This window comes from Ricinus communis, chromosome 5 (genome assembly GCF_019578655.1).
Source record: "Ricinus communis isolate WT05 ecotype wild-type chromosome 5, ASM1957865v1, whole genome shotgun sequence".
Lineage (NCBI taxonomy): Eukaryota > Viridiplantae > Streptophyta > Magnoliopsida > Malpighiales > Euphorbiaceae > Ricinus > Ricinus communis.
The window spans coordinates 8,544,722-8,562,181 of NC_063260.1; the positions used below are offsets into that span (position 1 = coordinate 8,544,722).

General features: G+C 31.1%; 2 protein-coding genes across 3 annotated transcripts; both read left to right on the forward strand.

Annotated features, from left to right (window-relative positions):
* Positions 1-10,153: 10,153 nt before the first annotated feature.
* LOC8283426 (pectinesterase 31) lies at positions 10,154-14,104 on the forward strand. Its single transcript, XM_002529962.4, has 6 exons — positions 10,154-10,660; positions 10,742-10,846; positions 11,481-11,558; positions 11,941-12,128; positions 13,087-13,260; positions 13,656-14,104. The coding sequence occupies exons 1-6, from the start codon at positions 10,418-10,420 to the stop codon at positions 13,816-13,818; spliced, it is 951 nt and encodes a 316-aa protein (XP_002530008.2). The 5' UTR covers positions 10,154-10,417; the 3' UTR covers positions 13,819-14,104.
* A 1,167-nt stretch (positions 14,105-15,271) lies between these two features.
* LOC8283427 lies at positions 15,272-17,459 on the forward strand. 2 transcript variants are annotated; one of them, XM_025159259.2, is made up of 5 exons: positions 15,272-15,661; positions 15,740-15,826; positions 16,490-16,639; positions 16,737-16,934; positions 17,029-17,459. In XM_025159259.2, the coding sequence occupies exons 1-5, from the start codon at positions 15,422-15,424 to the stop codon at positions 17,038-17,040; spliced, it is 687 nt and encodes a 228-aa protein (XP_025015027.2). In that variant the 5' UTR covers positions 15,272-15,421; the 3' UTR covers positions 17,041-17,459. The 2 variants fall into 2 exon arrangements, with proteins under 2 accessions (XP_025015027.2, XP_048231159.1); XM_048375202.1 differs by having other exon boundaries at positions 15,290-15,661; positions 17,034-17,433.
* The last annotated feature ends 1 nt before the right edge of the window (position 17,460 follows it).

The window sequence follows — 17,460 nt, forward strand, 5'->3', positions numbered from 1 at the left end:
AAAGTTTCATCATTTCTTATATCTTTTAAGATAGAGAATATAGTAAAGAGAAATGAAGACGATAATGCAAAAAAAAATTTGAAAAAGAAAAATGAGTTTTTTTAAAAGAAAAAGTCAATTGAAATCTTGATGAAAAGTGAAAGAAAAATCTCGAAATTTTTTATTCATAGCAATACATAAGAAATTATTAAAAAGTATATGAAAGTTCATGTATATAAAAGTGACTTTTTAAATACTAACATACTTTTAAAAACTTTATAAAAATTGTAATTGAATACCTCCTAACTTTTAAAGACTTTTTAAAAGTCTTTAAAAGTCTATATTGAATACCTCATTACTTATATAAAGTTTTTCAAAGTCATTATTGAATACACCCTGACTTTTAAACTCCGTCAAAGTCTTTAAAAGTCTTAATTGAATACACTCTTCTAAGTGTTTTTGAAAAATGAACTGTAGAGAGTTGTAGAGAAAAGAACAATGATAGACGGAGATTGAACTCCTCCTTTCTGATGTATAACAAATTTCTGCTACATTGTAGAAATTTCTTTTGCATGGTCATTCTCTAAGCACAATGCCTCTAATAGTTATCACTTGACTATCTTAAATAAATTAAATAACGTAAAAGTAGTTATTCATAATTACATAATGACTAATTAATTTTTCTTTGTGGGCTTTCATATATTCGGCTATGCCTGATAATAAGTAGTCCATGCGTCTTTAGAATCTCAGCAGCAGTTGTTCAATTTAAGCTTATTCATAAATATTTAACTTATATTTTCTCTTTTTGGGTATTAACACATGAAATTAAACAATAAAATTAAAGTGAGATAATAAACATATACTTTTACATATTATATATACAAAACATTACCAATAGATCACTAAAATATTTTATATATATATATATACATAATATGAAACTATCACTAATATTATATTTTATTTTAATTGATAGCTATAATTTTAAATTGATTTGAAATTTAATTTAAATCTTTAAAAGTTAAAGATGAGTTTGAATTGAAGACTATTAATTTGGTGAGGGATTGTTGGTTTGTTTTAATATCAAAGATTGTTAGTATCACCGTCATTGTTCTTACTGTTTTTATTGTTGTTATAACAATCGCAAGGCGACACTGGCGGTGGTAATGATCCCAGTGGTTATAGTGATGGCCGTAGAAGTAGTGGTGGTATTCAGTGGCAGTGGTGGCGAGCCACTTGATTTTTTCTTATTAGGTATTTATATTATTTTAAAATGATAAAAATAGGCTTTAACAATAATTATATTATTTTTTATATTTTAAGGGAGAGCAAAATTATATTTAAACTATAAAATAGTTTTAAAAAGGAGGGTGCAGCTCATCTTTCATCCAATAACTCAATTGACTTTTGAGTTAAATTTGGCCTAAAAAATCAAAAAGTTGCAAGTTAAAGGCTAAACTAAACCTTATTCAACAAGGCATTTATAATTGGAAAAATTATAGCAGCAATTAGATTTTTCATCTTACAAACCAATATAACATTGATATATAGAAAAATGAATAGTTAATGGGTGGTTGGTTTTTTTTATATTATTAATATATAGTTAGTAGGTAGTTTTTAATATTTTTTATATGTTGGTTTTTAAGGTAAAATTCAGAAAACTATCATATGGTTTGACGATTTTACACTTAAGTGATAGAATTGTTTTTTGAATTAAATGAGTAAACATGTGTTTTATTCTCTTTATATTTTTTAGACATATTTAATATTTTTTTATTTTTTAGATTATAAATATTAATAAAAAGATAAAATTTAATAACATAAGTATTTTAGGTAATTTAGTATCTATTAGATATTTTATAACCATAATAAATTGTTAAAATATATATTTTTTAATTTTAATAAAAATTTAAAAATAATATTTTAGATTAAATTTTATAATACATTGTTAGATGCCACATTGCTTATAAAATCATAATTTAATAATGGTTCATGTTAAATAAATGTAAAATTATATAAAAACTAATAAAAATATAAATATGTATCCAAAAAATGCTAAAAAGATAAAACACATGATACTCCTTTAATACGAAAAATATATTCATTTCTTAAATAAATAGACGTCAAATCACATGATAATTTTTTAGATTTTACTATAGTTTTTAATTAGATTAGCAAATGTAGCTCTCATATAAATTAGGGCAGGCATAGAAGGTATCAATGAGATTTCATAATAATAATAATAATTGGTAGAGTAGTTGCTTTCAAATAACAAGCAAAAGTTGTCTTTATACACTTTTTTTAATAAATTTTACTAATTGAATACAATTATAAATTCCTTCTAATATATTCTATGTGTATAATACCTTTATGCAATGACAACCGTTGATTATATTACTGTTAAATTTAATAATTTATTAATATAATTAGATATTTGTTAAACAATTTCAATAACTGGTAACCAGCTATCAAAATAACATTATTTTTGTCACTATTCTCCAAATAAACAACGTAATCACTTTAAAGACTCATTGTTTTAAGCTCAAAGCTCTACTTTACTGTCAAGATTGTGGAAAAGAGTCAAAGCATATCTTAAGCTTTGCTTTAAATCTTTCTGGACCAAATCTTGAGGAATTGCCATTTGGAATATTACCAAAACTTTTTTGCCTTCAATACCTCTAGCTATGGCAGGGATCAAAAACTGCGAAATCAAGATGCGAGGACTTCTATAAAACATAGTTTTCAGAGAATGATAAAACTTGTATTCAACAAAAAGAAGAAATTATCTTGACACCTGCATTGTACGTGTTAATAGTATATATACACTAATATAGATAACTAACTAACAAGTATATTTACTAAGCCACCCTTACATAAATATCAACTAGTAACTAAATTAGTTTCACACTCCCCCTCAAGATGAGCATAGATGTTACTAATGCTCATCTTGCTAAGAAGTTTACTGAATTATTCTTGTGTCTTTACATAGATTGGCTTAATAACTCCCTCTGTCACCTTGTCTCTAACAAAATGGCAATCTAGTTCAATGTATTTTGTATGTTCATAGAACACTGGATTGCTTGTGATATGTAGGGTTGACATGTTGCCATAATGTAATTCTACTGTTGCATCATGTTTCACCTTGAAGTCATTCACAAATACAAAATCCATATGATTTCATAAGTTGCAGATGCTAATGCTCGATACTTAGCTTCTGCTATACTCCTCGTAACAACAAATTGTTTCTTTGATTTCCAACTGACCAAAGAATTTCTAAGAAACACATAAAAACTTGTTAAGGATCTTCTACTATCTAAGCATCATGCCCAGTCACTATCAGTTATGCCTTAAGTTGTAATGTTGACTTAGCATATAGAAATATGCCTTGTCCAGGTGTTGCCTTCAAATATCTTAAGACTCTCATAGTTGCTTCCATGTGACTTTTAGTTGGTTTATCCATGAATTGTGTTAACACATGTACTGATAACATATATCAGGCCTGGTAAGTGTAAGATAAACCAATTTTCCAACTAGTTGTTTGTAATTATAAGCATCTTTAAGCTTATTTTCTTCTGTATGAGTAAGTTTATGATTCACTTCTATGGGAAATGAACAAGGTTTTGATCCAAGTGAACCATACTCTTCCAGCATATCAAGTGTGTACTTTCTCTAATATATAGAAATTCCTGATGAATTTCTTGCCATCTCAAGCCCTATGAAGTACTTCAAAACTCTCAAATCCTTAAGCTTGAATCTGTCACTTTGCAACTTCTTGAAATCTTCTATAACCTGATGATCTGAACTTGCAATTATGATATCATTAACATACACAATTAATGCAATAAAGACCTGTCCAGATTGCTTTATAAATAAAGAATAATTTGCCTTGGATTGTATAAAACCACTAGTAATCATAACTTCTGTAAATTTTGTATTCCATTGCCTTGATGCTTGCCTTAGTCCATATAAAGACTTTTGCAGCTTATATACCATTTTCTGCCCTTGTTTATTACAAGCTTCAATATCTTACATCTCCCCCTGAAGCTTGTAACCTTGAGGAAGCTCTATATATACATCTTCTAACCAATCTCCATTTAAAAAGGCATTACTCACATCTAATTGTATCAATTCCCATCCTTGAATAGGAGTCAAAGAGAGGAAGAGCCTTACTGTGGTATGTTTTGCTACAGGACTGAAGGTATCTTGATAATCAAATCCAGCCTTCTAACTGTGCCCCTTGGCCACAAGTCTGGCCTTATATCTTTCTACGGAACCATCAAATAGAAATTTAACCTTGTAAACCCATTTAGATCCTATAACATGATGAGTTGGAGGAAGTTGAACAACTTTCTAAGTCTTATTTGCAACCAAAGCATCAAGTTCAATCCTCATAGCATCTTTCTAGTGATGAATATAAATAGCTTGAGTAAAATGAGTTGGTTCACAAGTAGTAGAAATAGAAAGGGCAAAAGTTTTATAATGTGAAGAAAGTTTGTTATAGGAGAGATAATATTGAATATGGTAAGAAGTAAAATAAGAAAATAATGAATTAGAACCATGAGATGGTGTTTTAAGAGAATGATGATAGTTTGTGAGATATCGAGGTAATCTGGTAACTTTTGTGCTTGTTCTTGTAAGGATAAATGTTTGTGAATAGGGATATGATGATGTATGATGCAATGATGCAGAATCTTGAGAAGTATTGCTTGGATGAGGGGAAGAAATAGGCGAAGGTGAATCATTAGAAGGTACTGATGAAATAGAATTAGAAGAAGGTTCAGGAAATGAAATGTTGGAATAGAAAAATCAGAAAATGAAAGAAGAACAAGAGGAAAAGATTTAGAAGTATGTCCATTCTGACGATAAGGAGAAATTGACTCACAAAATTTGACATCTCTAACAATGAAAGTTGTGTGATTATGTAAATCATACAACTTAAAACCTTTAGTAGCAGTAGGATATCCTAGGAATAGACAAGCTTTAAATATAGGATCAAATTTCTTCTTAGGAAGAGTAATGTCAACAGCATAACAAAGAGTGCCAAAGATTCGAAGATGAGTGTAATTAGGTGGACAATGAAAAAGTTTCTCATAAGGTGTAAGGTTATCAAGAAGGGGTGTTGGAGTTCTGTTGATTAAAAATGTGGCAGTTAAGATAGCATCAACCCAGAATTTTATTGGAAGTTCAGGTTGGAAAAGTAAAGCTTGAGCAACATTAAGTAAATGTTGATGATTTCTTTCCACAATGCCATTTTGTTGTGGAGTACGAGAGCAACTAGTTTGATGAATGATACCAAACTTAGCATAAAAGGAAGGCATAAGAAACTCAAGACCATTATCAGATCTAATGATTTTGATCCTAAAATGAAACTGATTTAAAATGAGTTGATAGAACTATTGGAGTAATTGGAAAGTCTGAGATTTATTATGCATCAAAAAACCTAGGTTACTCTAGTAAAATCATCAACTATAGAAAGAAAGTATATGTGGCCTGCAATATCAAATTAAGAATAAGGCCCCCCAAATATCAACATGGATCAAATCAAAAGTGCTTTTGTATTGATAGTATGCTTTGGAAATACAAGTCTTTTCTATTTTGCTCTTTGACAAACATCACAAGTAGAAAAATTACAATTGTCTAGAACAGTAGAAAAAAGAGGAATGTATTTCAACTTTCCAATTGATGGATGACCTAATATTGAATGCCATATGTTTGCATTAATGGCACAAATAATAGTAGCTTTATTTTGAAGAGAATCAGAATTGGATATAGAAGAAGAGACAGAATAATTTTTAACAACCTCGGATGGTTATAAATTATAAAAGAGTCTAGCACATTGCTTAGTCAGTCCAATCATCATCTAGGAGGACAGGTCCTAGATAAAGCAATGATTATGAATAAAAATGAGTGATAATTGGTGAGAAGAGATCAGCTTACTAACTGAGAGTAAACTGAATGTAAATGATGGCACAAGCAATACATTTTGGATAAGAAGAGAGGGCAAGATTCTAACATTGCCAATATGAGTGACTGGTGCTTTAATCACATTAGCACATGATAAATGAATTCTTAACTGCAATACAATGTTGAAAGTGTACTGGTGAACAGATAATATGATATGTTGAACCAGTGTCAATAATCCAAAAATGCACATGTTTAATAGAGGATTCACTAAAAGGTTGCACAAAAGCATTGAAAATAATAGGAGTAAACTGTGTACCAAACATATAAGAAAAATTTGGAGTTAAATTGGATTGAGAATAGATAATTAAGTTTATAGAAGGCATGACAAACTCATGAGATTGATTTTGATCACTGACAAGCTACAACAACTTTTGAACCTGATCAGTAGTCAACAAACTTAACTGTGAAAGAGCTTTACCTACCTCTACAGTAGCAATGTCATTAGAATCTAGATGAGATACTTGATTAGCATACAGAGTCTAAGGTTTTGTAGAATATGCAGAAGTGTTTGGTATTCCAGAGTTTGAGTAAGATGTAGTAGCCTGCTGAGAATTGGATGCTCTTGGCTTTGTAAACTTGAAATCTGGAGGACATTCGATGAGTTTATAACATTTATCTTTGGTATGTCCTGGTTTCTTGCAATAAGCACATATCACATCAGATGAAGGTCCTTTCTTAACAGCCATAGCTGCTATAGAGGTAAAATTGATAGTGTTAAGCTGAATGTTTCTTCACGGAGAATCATGTTGTAGGCTTGATCAATTGAAGGAAAAGGTTTGTGCATAATGATCTATGATCTTACAGACTGGAAGCTTTCATTAAGGCCATTAAGAAAATGAAAAACCATATCCTTCTGCTGAATGTCAGAAAAGTGTTGAAAACACTTAGTCTTACATGAACCACATAAGCAATGTGGTAGTGGTATAAAATTATACAATTCTTTCCAAATAGAGTTAAGCTCTATAAAATAAGCATCCACACTATTGGTTCCTTGTGAAACGGAGCAAAGCATATGTTGCAACTGATAGATGCGTGAATCATCAGGTTGTGAAAATCTTCTACTCAATGTTGACCACATCTCAACTGTTAAATCCAAGTAAAAAATTGTTGATGCAATCGATTGAGAAATTGATCATAACAACCAGGAAATAATTAAATCATTGCATCTGGACCAAGTAGAAAAAAAAGGATTGTTGATATCTGGTTTTTTAATTGTTCCATCAAGAAATCCTTTCTTATTTCTAGTGGACATAGCAAGAATAAAAAATCTTCACGAAGAAGCATAATTTGTAGATGTCAGTTCAGGAGATACAATCACAGAACCATGATTTTCTAAGTGATGGAGATAATAAGGAGAAGTTGGATCTTTAGAAGAAAGAACTCTATAAGGAACCGATGAAACTGTCATAGTTAAAAAATTTAACTCAAAAAATGCAGATTTAGAAATAAAGGAAGCTCAAAAGGAGAAGCAGATTTCAGATTATGAAAGAGGAAATCAAGCTGTAAAGAAAGAACTAATTTTCTTTAAAAATAAAAAGGATTTTAGGAAATAGGTATAACTATTTGGCTAATGAGAAAGAGAAAGAAAATTTAAGAAAGCTATGATACCATTCTATAAAACATAATTTTCAGAGAATGATAAAACTTGTATTCATCAAAAAGAAGAAATTATTTTGACACGTCCATTGTACATGTTGATAGTATATATATATATATATATATATATATATATATATACACTAACATAGCTAACTAACTAACAAGTACATTTACTAAACTACCCTTACATAAATATCAACTAGTAGCTAAATTAATTTCGCAAGGACTTGGTGAGCTTGAGGAAGCTAGAAAAATTTGAAAGCCAATTTTACAGCTTGTCTAACTTTAATATATTTGTCGAGTCTTTCCATGGCCGAGAGCTCAAAAAGTACTTTCTGAAATTTGGAGAGAAAAACTTTCTTAAACATGGAGAGTTTAGAAGAGTTGTTAACTATCTCGACAGTGAAGAAGGGGTAGAAGATTCACTTATGCTTCTAATCGATATTGAGTTCTTGAGTATTAAGAAATGTCACAATGTCAAGAGCTTGAGCTATTGTTCATCGCAGAAGAAGGAAGCTAACTTTATGAGACTTGAAGGAAAAGAGTGGCAACCATCCTCTTCATCCTTACGTGCTTCAACGCCACCAATTTTCCATGTGTCTTTTTGCTGCTTCACAGTTCTTAGAATCAAAGGTTGTTCAGAACTCAAAATCTTTTTTAGCCTGGTTTATTAGTATGACTCCAAAATCTCAAGGAGTTTCTTTTCTTTGACTATCCACAAATGGAGCATGTTTTAGCAGATGCAATTGTGGATCGACATAAAGCAAGAATGGATGAAGAAAGCACCAACAATCATTCTGGTATCATCAAGGCTTTTTAGTCTGCCCAACCTAAAGAATATCTCTTTATTTAAGCTCCCCCTTGAACTCTGGATGGTTGATGGTAAAATATTTCCTTTACCTTTAACTGAAAGTGTCCATGTGAAAAAATGGTGGAATCACTGGAATAAGATCAACCAATCTCTAAATTTGTGCTTTGACCCTTTTGCTAGTTTCTAGATAATTAACAGAATTTGCCAAGTGAAGCTATTCGAGTATGTATTCATGCCATGGCCATAGAATCACAAGACTCTCTTATAGTCCATTTAGTTGGCGGATTCATAATCTTTAGATTAAACTTAATCCTAAACTTAGTTAAATCATAAAATTACTTATATTAAACTTTATTTGGTACAAACATTCTAATTTACAGTATTATTAATTCTATTCTTATAGTCTTATGTTTGATAGAATAGTTTAACCAAAGAGATAGATCACTAAAATTATTATATTATCTAAACACCCTTTCTATATATATGAAGTGTATGGAGTGTTAGTGTGTGGATCGAGTGCAAATAGATGATGATAATGAATTTAAACAGACAACTCTCTAGCAATGCCAATACCATTGACAAATCTCTAGCAATTTTAAAAAGATAAATCTAGCATGCAGTTATTATTTTTTTTTCTTTTTATCAATGTAATTTGGTACTAATTTTAATTTCAATTTTAATTTTCAGAGAAATTATCGGTCAAAATTAAATATCTTTATATAGAAAACATTATATTAACTTTTCAGTGTCCCTTTTTTAAAAAATGATATAAAGAACTTTTGTGATACCAAAGTTTAATATTATAAATTAAAATTTAAAGATAGTAATAACAGTGAAAATGAACGTAGTCGACGTAGCCGATAAAAACATATCATCATTCAGGCTCCGGTTAATGAAATTATGTTAGTAATTGAAATTGAATTTGAGATATTTTGAATGAGTCGAATAAATAATATAATAAATTTGAGTTAAGCTCAAACTGTTCAAAATATTAAAATTTTTAAGCTTTTCACTTATTTTTATTATATAAACTAGAATAAATAAATAATAGATTTTATTAAATATTAAATTAGTTATAAAAGAAAACACAAAGACTAATAAATTTAAAATAAAAATCTCTGAAAGAATTAAATAAAATTATTTTAATCAACTAAAAATAAAATAATTTTTTTAATAAAAATTCCTAAAAATAATTATCATATGTTTAAATATTAAAGATACAAAAATGTTTATTTCACTCTATCTAAATATTTATCTCACAAAAATAAAACACATATTATTTTTTTAATGTTAAATGATTACATTTATCCATTAAATACAAAAACAAATTATAGAATAACTTTCTAAACTTTACCCTTTCAAATTAACAGTGAACTAATGATTTAGGTCCTTACATGATTTTTTCTTTCTTTTTCTATTATCAGTAAATGCATATATGTTATCCTGAATTTTAATTATTTAGTTATTTAAATACTTTAACGTATAATAAATATCTAAAAATGTATTTTTATATATTGTATAAATTTTTGAATATATAAAAATTTTAAATTAAAGTGTAAATCAGATTAAATATAAAATTAAAAATATTTAAATATTAAAAAATTTAAATTCAAATATTTATTAAATTAAATAATACAAATTGAGGAATATAAATACATACATTTCAGCTTTATTGTTTAAAGGAGGTTACATGTTAAAATAACTCCTCCATTTATTCACCGAAAACAACGAACTCTTTACATGTGAAAAGAAAAAAAAAATAATAATAATAATAAAAAGAACTGTTTACAGCTAAACCCGCTAATTTGAAGTAACGTTAATCCACTCTATTTTGGTTCAAAATTAACGATGACCAATGCAAGGCATTTTAAAGATTCTCCATTAATCAAATCAACAAACATAACAAAATGTTGGTATTAGATTCCATAAAACCCTCAAATTCCTTTCTTGGCCTTTTCTCTTTGTCAGCGTTTTGTCTCCGCAACCAGTCCCATTCCCGTCGCCGTTCACAAACTAGCAACTCTTTGTCTACTGTACAAAGTGAATATAGAGAAGCTTTAATCAATGGCGTGCAGAGTGCTGACGGTGGCTCAAGATGGTAGCGGTAATTACAGGACGGTGCAAGAAGCAATAGATGCCGTGCCACTATGCAACACTGGCCGTACAGTTATTCGTGTAGCGCCTGGAATATACAGGCAGCCTGTCTATGTACCCAAAACAAAGAATCTAATCACTCTTGCTGGCTTAAATCCTGAGAATACTGTTCTTACATGGGACAATACAGCCACCAAAATCGATCACCACCAGGTGCATATTATATATTATCCGCTCAGGTACTTGTCAATTTTGTGTAGGGAAGGTTGTTGATCTTGGTGCTTTTGTTTGCAGGCTTCTAGGGTGATTGGAACTGGGACTTTTGGATGTGGGAGTGTGATTGTGGAAGGGGAAGATTTTATTGCTGAGAATATAACTTTTGAGAACTCTTCTCCTGAGGTAAAGTCATGTTTTTTCATTTTTTTTAAGAAATGAACGGGGTGTTTGTTCTTCAGTATAAATTATTGGCTTTGCTGAAAAGATTGAACCTTTAGATTTATGTTCTGACAGTATCACTTTTAAAAGCTCTTCTCCTGAGGGGAACTTTTTTTAATTTTATTATTTTAATGTTGTCAATTTAGGATTGGAGAAATGTACTCAGGAGTTTGAGATTTGTGTTTAGGTTTAGCATAAACTGCTGGGTTTGGTGAACAGAAGTTAATCCTGTCCATTACCTGGCAGAGCTAAGGGGCTTCATCCTTAGTCCTTCTTGCCATTGTCGCAGGGTAAGGAAGAAAAACTTTACTCATTGTGGGGGGGAGAGAGAGAGGGAAGGGAATTGAAGCTTTAGATTTTTTATATGAGCATATTACATTTGGCAATTTACCAATATGGGGATGAGCTTTTAGGTCGAATTTATAGCTTTGACTTGAAAGACTTCTACTTTTAGCTATTGACTTGGCTATGTACCGACATTTATAATCTCGAAGGTTTTGTTTTTGTTAAGAGTGCATCTTTTTAAATTGTCAAAATTAATGCTTGGAAGAGTTTAATGATTGACTTATTTCTGTTTTTATTCTTTACCTATTTTCAGGGTTCAGGTCAAGCTGTGGCAGTCAGGGTGACAGCTGATCGGTGTGCATTCTATAATTGTAGGTTTCTTGGTTGGCAGGTACGATTACGGTCTCATTTAGTTTATTTTACTGACTTTGTTATTGATATATCCAGTAATAAACTGTGTACAATGTGAAAACATAGTTAACAGGAATATTAAACTAAAAGCACAAACTTTCATGTCATATAACATGTACAGATGGGACTGAGGGTTAATTGTTCCTGAAGCAATATATAGAATACCCAAATTTTAGGCTTTTTGAGTGGAGATAGGTTATTTTCACATCCAGAAATATTTGTATATTATAAATATCTAAGGGTGGGTTTGGTTTAAATTTATGTAGATACACAGTTAATGTCGATAATTGAGATGGCATATATAGTTAAAACCCTTAATATGAATCACATCCATATACATATGCTAAAGAACTTTTGTGCAGGATACACTGTATTTGCACTATGGAAAACAGTATCTGAAGGATTGCTATATCGAAGGAAGTGTGGACTTCATTTTTGGAAATAGCACCGCACTCTTGGAGCATTGTCATATCCACTGCAAATCAGGTGGTTTCATAACAGCACAAAGCAGAAAATCTTCTCAGGAGTCAACTGGTTATGTTTTCTTGAGGTGTGTGGTTGATTAGCCTACCCTTAGGTTCTAATCTTGGCTTTTGCAATATAAGCTAAATCATTTGGTTACCTAGTTCATACAGATACTTGTAATTATATTAACTAATATTGAATTTTGATAAAATGAACAGGTATTAACACTTTAATTAATTCCCGGAAAAGTACTCTATATAAGTGGTGTAGAGGTCCTTCTTTGTTCAAGTGCATTATATTTATAGCCTTTAGTCTTATATGCTATAAGGTAGAAGAGGAAACATGAAATTATATAACTGAGCACTGAAACCAAATTTGTACAGTGGACTCTTTATGGTTATGATTTCTGGATTTCAGTTGAAAATTTGAATTTTATGTGTGTTTAAATTATTGTACTATCATTTTTTGGGAGGATAAATTACTTTGAGCTTTCATACCCATACAGGCTAGAGTTATATTTCTGATACAGTTTTCTTACTTTCTCTGAAGATCAACTTATAGATTGTACTCCTTTTCAATCAGTTATCATTTTCCTTTCTCATTTTGTGTAGACAACACAGCATATGTCAGTTGCTAAGCAGGGATTTCAGTCTTTTAGGATTGCCTTGGCTAGTATATTGTTTTATAGCAGTTATCATCAATAGTATGTCTTTGTTGGCCAAAATTATGATTTTGCTTCCAAAAATCTGTGTAACAAGAACAATATGATTGTATGCAGCGAGGGTAAATGGCCAGGAGTTGGTTAGTGGGCACTGATGCCTCAAAAGATAATTTTGAAGGGTCTAGGTGACATAACGTGATATATTGACAAAATGAAATAAACGGTTGTATAACATGCATTATATCTTTATTTCCCACTTGATTCTGATAGTTTTTCAATAGGCCACATACAGTATTGTGTTTTCTGCTATTGGCAGTCTTTGGTTTTCCTTATTCTTTACTGTTCTCATGATCTCCTATAAATAACCATTGCATTTTTGCAGATGTGTGATCACTGGTAATGGAGGGACTTCATATGCTTATCTTGGACGTCCATGGGGACCCTTTGGGAGGGTGGTCTTTGCATATACCTATATGGATCAATGTGTCAGACATGTAGGCTGGAACAATTGGGGCAAAGTGGAGAATGAGAGGAGTGCTTGCTTTTATGAGTACAGGTATCTTATGTTAAATAATTTGCTTCCAGTGCTGTTACTTTGGACATCAGAGTTTTTTTAATTTTAAAACTTTCTAAATGAAGTAAATACATTTTCTCCTAATGAATTTTGTGCATATATAACTTCAGCAGGCCTAGGTCCAGAGTGAGTCAGGATGAAACCTAAGTACGATGTTCAGATATAATTTCTTTTCCATTTTGGATCTACCGATTCGTAATAGTGGGGATGAAAGATCTTATTAACAACATCACTAACAATGAATTGTTTATAGAGGCTCTTGAGAACCATTAATTTTTCTTTTCCCCTTGTCCTTCATGTGGATTGTAGCATTGTCCTAGTTAATAGATTTACTTCTTTTTGTTATTATAATGCCATTGCATTAACTGGAACTGCAGGTGTTTTGGACCTGGTAGCTGTCCATCAAAACGAGTGACATGGGCCAGAGAACTGATCGACGAAGAAGCAGAGCAATTTCTTGTGCATGGTTTCATTGATCCTGATGCTCAAAGGCCATGGCTTGCCCAAAGAATGGCCTTGAGGATACCATATACTGCATGAACGTTATATAACCTTAGGTGATAAGGCGTGCACGAGCAGGGTGCTGTCTGTGACGAAAGCTTTCAGCAAATAATTAGAGAGTTGTGACAGATATATACGGAACAAATAAGTGTCATATGGGTACTGCAATGTCCCCAATCTGTATTAACAGTATAAGCTTCATCACCCTTAAGCTGTGTTCTCTGCAGAAGGGTAGCTATCTTATTTTGTTTCATTTTTCATGCTGAAGGATCCCAAGTTTAAGATGATTTGTATTAATGTATCATAAGCTTGAGCAGTTTGATTTTGTGATTTTTCTTTTATTTGCAAATCTTAATTATGAGATTTGAGAAGTGTAAGGCACTTCCTCAGGCCTTTTAGACAAGAACATGTAGAATATATCCAAGGCTCAATGAACGTGCATTAAATTAGCAGCCCCATAAAGTCACTATTTTGTTTATTTTTAGGAGGAAATTACACTCTATATTCTCCCTTTATATATATATATATATATATATATATATATATATATATACATTACAAAGGTACCTTATTAACTTTACTTTTACATTTTTATGTTATTCTATTATATGCTAGTTTGGCTTATTTCCCTTCTTTTGTTTTTTTCTTTCTACTTTGCCATTTTCTTCTTATTTTCTCCATTAGGTTGTATTATTTATTGTTTCAACCGTCTACATCTCTATTCTCTGCTCTCTTTTTTTATGTGGTTATTTTAGATTAATTTTTCTAATATTTCTTTTTAGAATAAAATTTTCTAATATGTTAATTCTATATAATCATGGTTAATATTTGGTCTTCTTTTTCATTACCTAATTCTTTTAGTGAAATTCTTGAGAAATTAATGAAATTTGATGAGAAATTAGCAATGGTTGGTAAAAAAGAAAGTTGGTTCTCCATCTTCTAAAGCTTGTAAATCTGATAATGCTGATAAGAGGAGAAAGATGGTGTAAGAGTAAGAAAAATTAATGTGAAGGTGTATTTTATTTATTTATGGTCTATGTTTGGTTTTACTTTTGGTTTTGGTTTAAATTTTTATCATTTATAATGCTAAATACATATTTATATTTTAAAATTTATATTAATTAGTCAGTTAATAATTTAATTTTTAATTTAATTTAATAGATGTCTGAATTTTATTATTATTTTTAATATTTAATTTAATTTAATATTATATTTAAATTTTATTTTTTAATAATATTTAAATATTTTTTTACAATATATATAAATGTATTAAATGAGGAAGTGTTAAGATATCATAAAATTGTAAATTTAAATATTTTTCAAATAAAATTAAAAATTAAAGTATACCGAATAAATAATCAAATTGGAAAAGCATTAATATCCATCTGTGCCGGTTATAACCACCGGAAGAATCGAGGGAAAAAGATGCCATGAAAGGAAATGGGCCCAAAATATACAGAGCACCAATAGAGATGAAGTTTCAACATTTCTAATCACAAGGCAATTGCCAAGTGGACAAGATAAAAAGCCGAATGAGATATGCTTATCTTTCACATTCGAAACTGTAACCACCTTCATTGCTTTGCACTTTTCGCAGCAACCATTAATGGAGAAATTAATAACATAAGACTTTAAAAGGGTTATGGGCGAAACTGCAGCAAGTTCTTTTGCTTCATGCCAGCAACATTTGCTAGCTGGTCAATATAGCAGTGGGAAATGGAAAGCAAAGCTAAAGATTCAAGATTGGCAATGCCATTTCTTAGCGGCTGAACCAAAATCAAAGAAACCATTATTGTTCAAGATCAAGAATCAGATGGCAACTAATCCTGCCACTTACTCTTCAAGAATCTCTACTGATATTCCAATCTATGAGTCTCCTGGGGTAACCATTCTTTTCTTCTCTCTTCTATTATCACTCTCTTTTCTTGGATGTGTTTAATTGGAGTCTGGATTTTTGCAGGCTTCTTTCGATAGATATTTGGAGGATAAGCCCAGAGTTTTCAAGGCAATGTTTCCTGACAAAAGGAGGAGTGAACAACTCAATAAGGTTTTTGTTATTACTCAATCCTTGAGATTCTGTTCTAATGTTAAATAAGCTTTCTTTCTATTTAATTATTATGCTGTGCTGTTGTGTCTTTTTATCTATTCATTACTCAAGAATTCGTGCGAGTCAGTCATTACATTACCTATCTTCTCTTTCCTTGATTTTCCTGGTTGTCAACCTACCAATTTAAGGGTAGCACATTTGTCTTCTCATTCTATTGGACATAAAAAGACTGCTTGGGAGTTTTCCAACATTGGTAATTTTCTGTTTGGCATCAGCTTTTGTAGGATTCCCATAATTCTAGTCTAGATGCCTTTCATGAATTTCATCTCTTGGAGAATAATATATCCTAATGACATTAAGTCTTCACTGCCATTCTTAATAGTAGCAGCCTCTCATTTCACAAATGGCATCAATATATGAAAGCACTACCTTGTTTGTCTCTTCCATAATCAAGCTGCCCGACCAGTAATTATTCAGTTACAGGGTTAATAGATACCTGCATAATCAAGCTTGGTGTATGGCAGTATCTAGAAAGAAACTTGGAGTCTAAACATTAATCCAGCTTTTACCGGTGCGAAATTTAGCTTGACTTCAACACAATTGCATGTACATATTATGAATAGGTCATTTCTATTTATTTACTTACTTTTTATTCTTTTGCAGGAAGAATGGAGAATCCAGATGTTGCCCATTAATTTCTTATTCCTTACCGTCTGGCCAGTAGTAGACATGAGGTTGAAGTGTAAATCAGGAGGGAAAGATTACCCGCCGGAAGTTCCAAGAAATATTACAAAGGTTCTTGAGCTTGAAATTGTAAGCTACACCACTCGTCTATGAACACTGCATAGTTAGGACTTTATATAAATTCATCATCCATGTAACAAGTACCAAAGCATTCTGATATATGCAGACAAGATGGCAACTTCAAGGGCTTGATAATGTTCTTGAGCCATCTCATTTTTCCCTTGGAGTAGAAGGGTTGTTATATGCTGATAGACTAGGAGCGCGAACCAGGCTCAAAGGTCAACTGGAGATGAATATAAGCTTTGTTCTTCCTCCTGTGCTTGCTTTGGTTCCGGAAGATGTTCGCAAGAATGTAGCGGAGTCAGTTAGGCATCAAAACCCCCTTAGCATATACTTGTCTTGACAGAAGATTCAGTTACATATATATTTGTTTACTTGTTTCACATTTGTGTTTCAAGAACAGGTGTTAACGAGATTGGTGCAGAACATGAAGTATAAAGTTAATGGGAGCTTGCTTGCTGATTATAGTGAGTTCAAAAGGGAAAGGCCTAAGAATCCGGGGTAGAATTATTTGAGCAGGTGACTTCTATCTTAAGGTTGATTACAGAAGTGAAAGCTGGTGGAGATAATGCGTAGTGACATAGTGAAGCAAGGCGGAGAGAAACAAGAAGATGTGGAGGACATTAGATCAGAAACAGAGAGGTGTTGAACTCAAATGCATTCGTCCATTGTTTTGACAAACTTAGAATGAACAAACTCTGGGTAGACTTGTAGAGCTGATGAGAAAATAATTGAAACTGCAAGTGTATGATAATGTCTTGAAAATTTTTTGGATATGAATTTGCTTCTTTGTTATACACAAATAGAAAATGTGTGGTTTGGACCTCAAT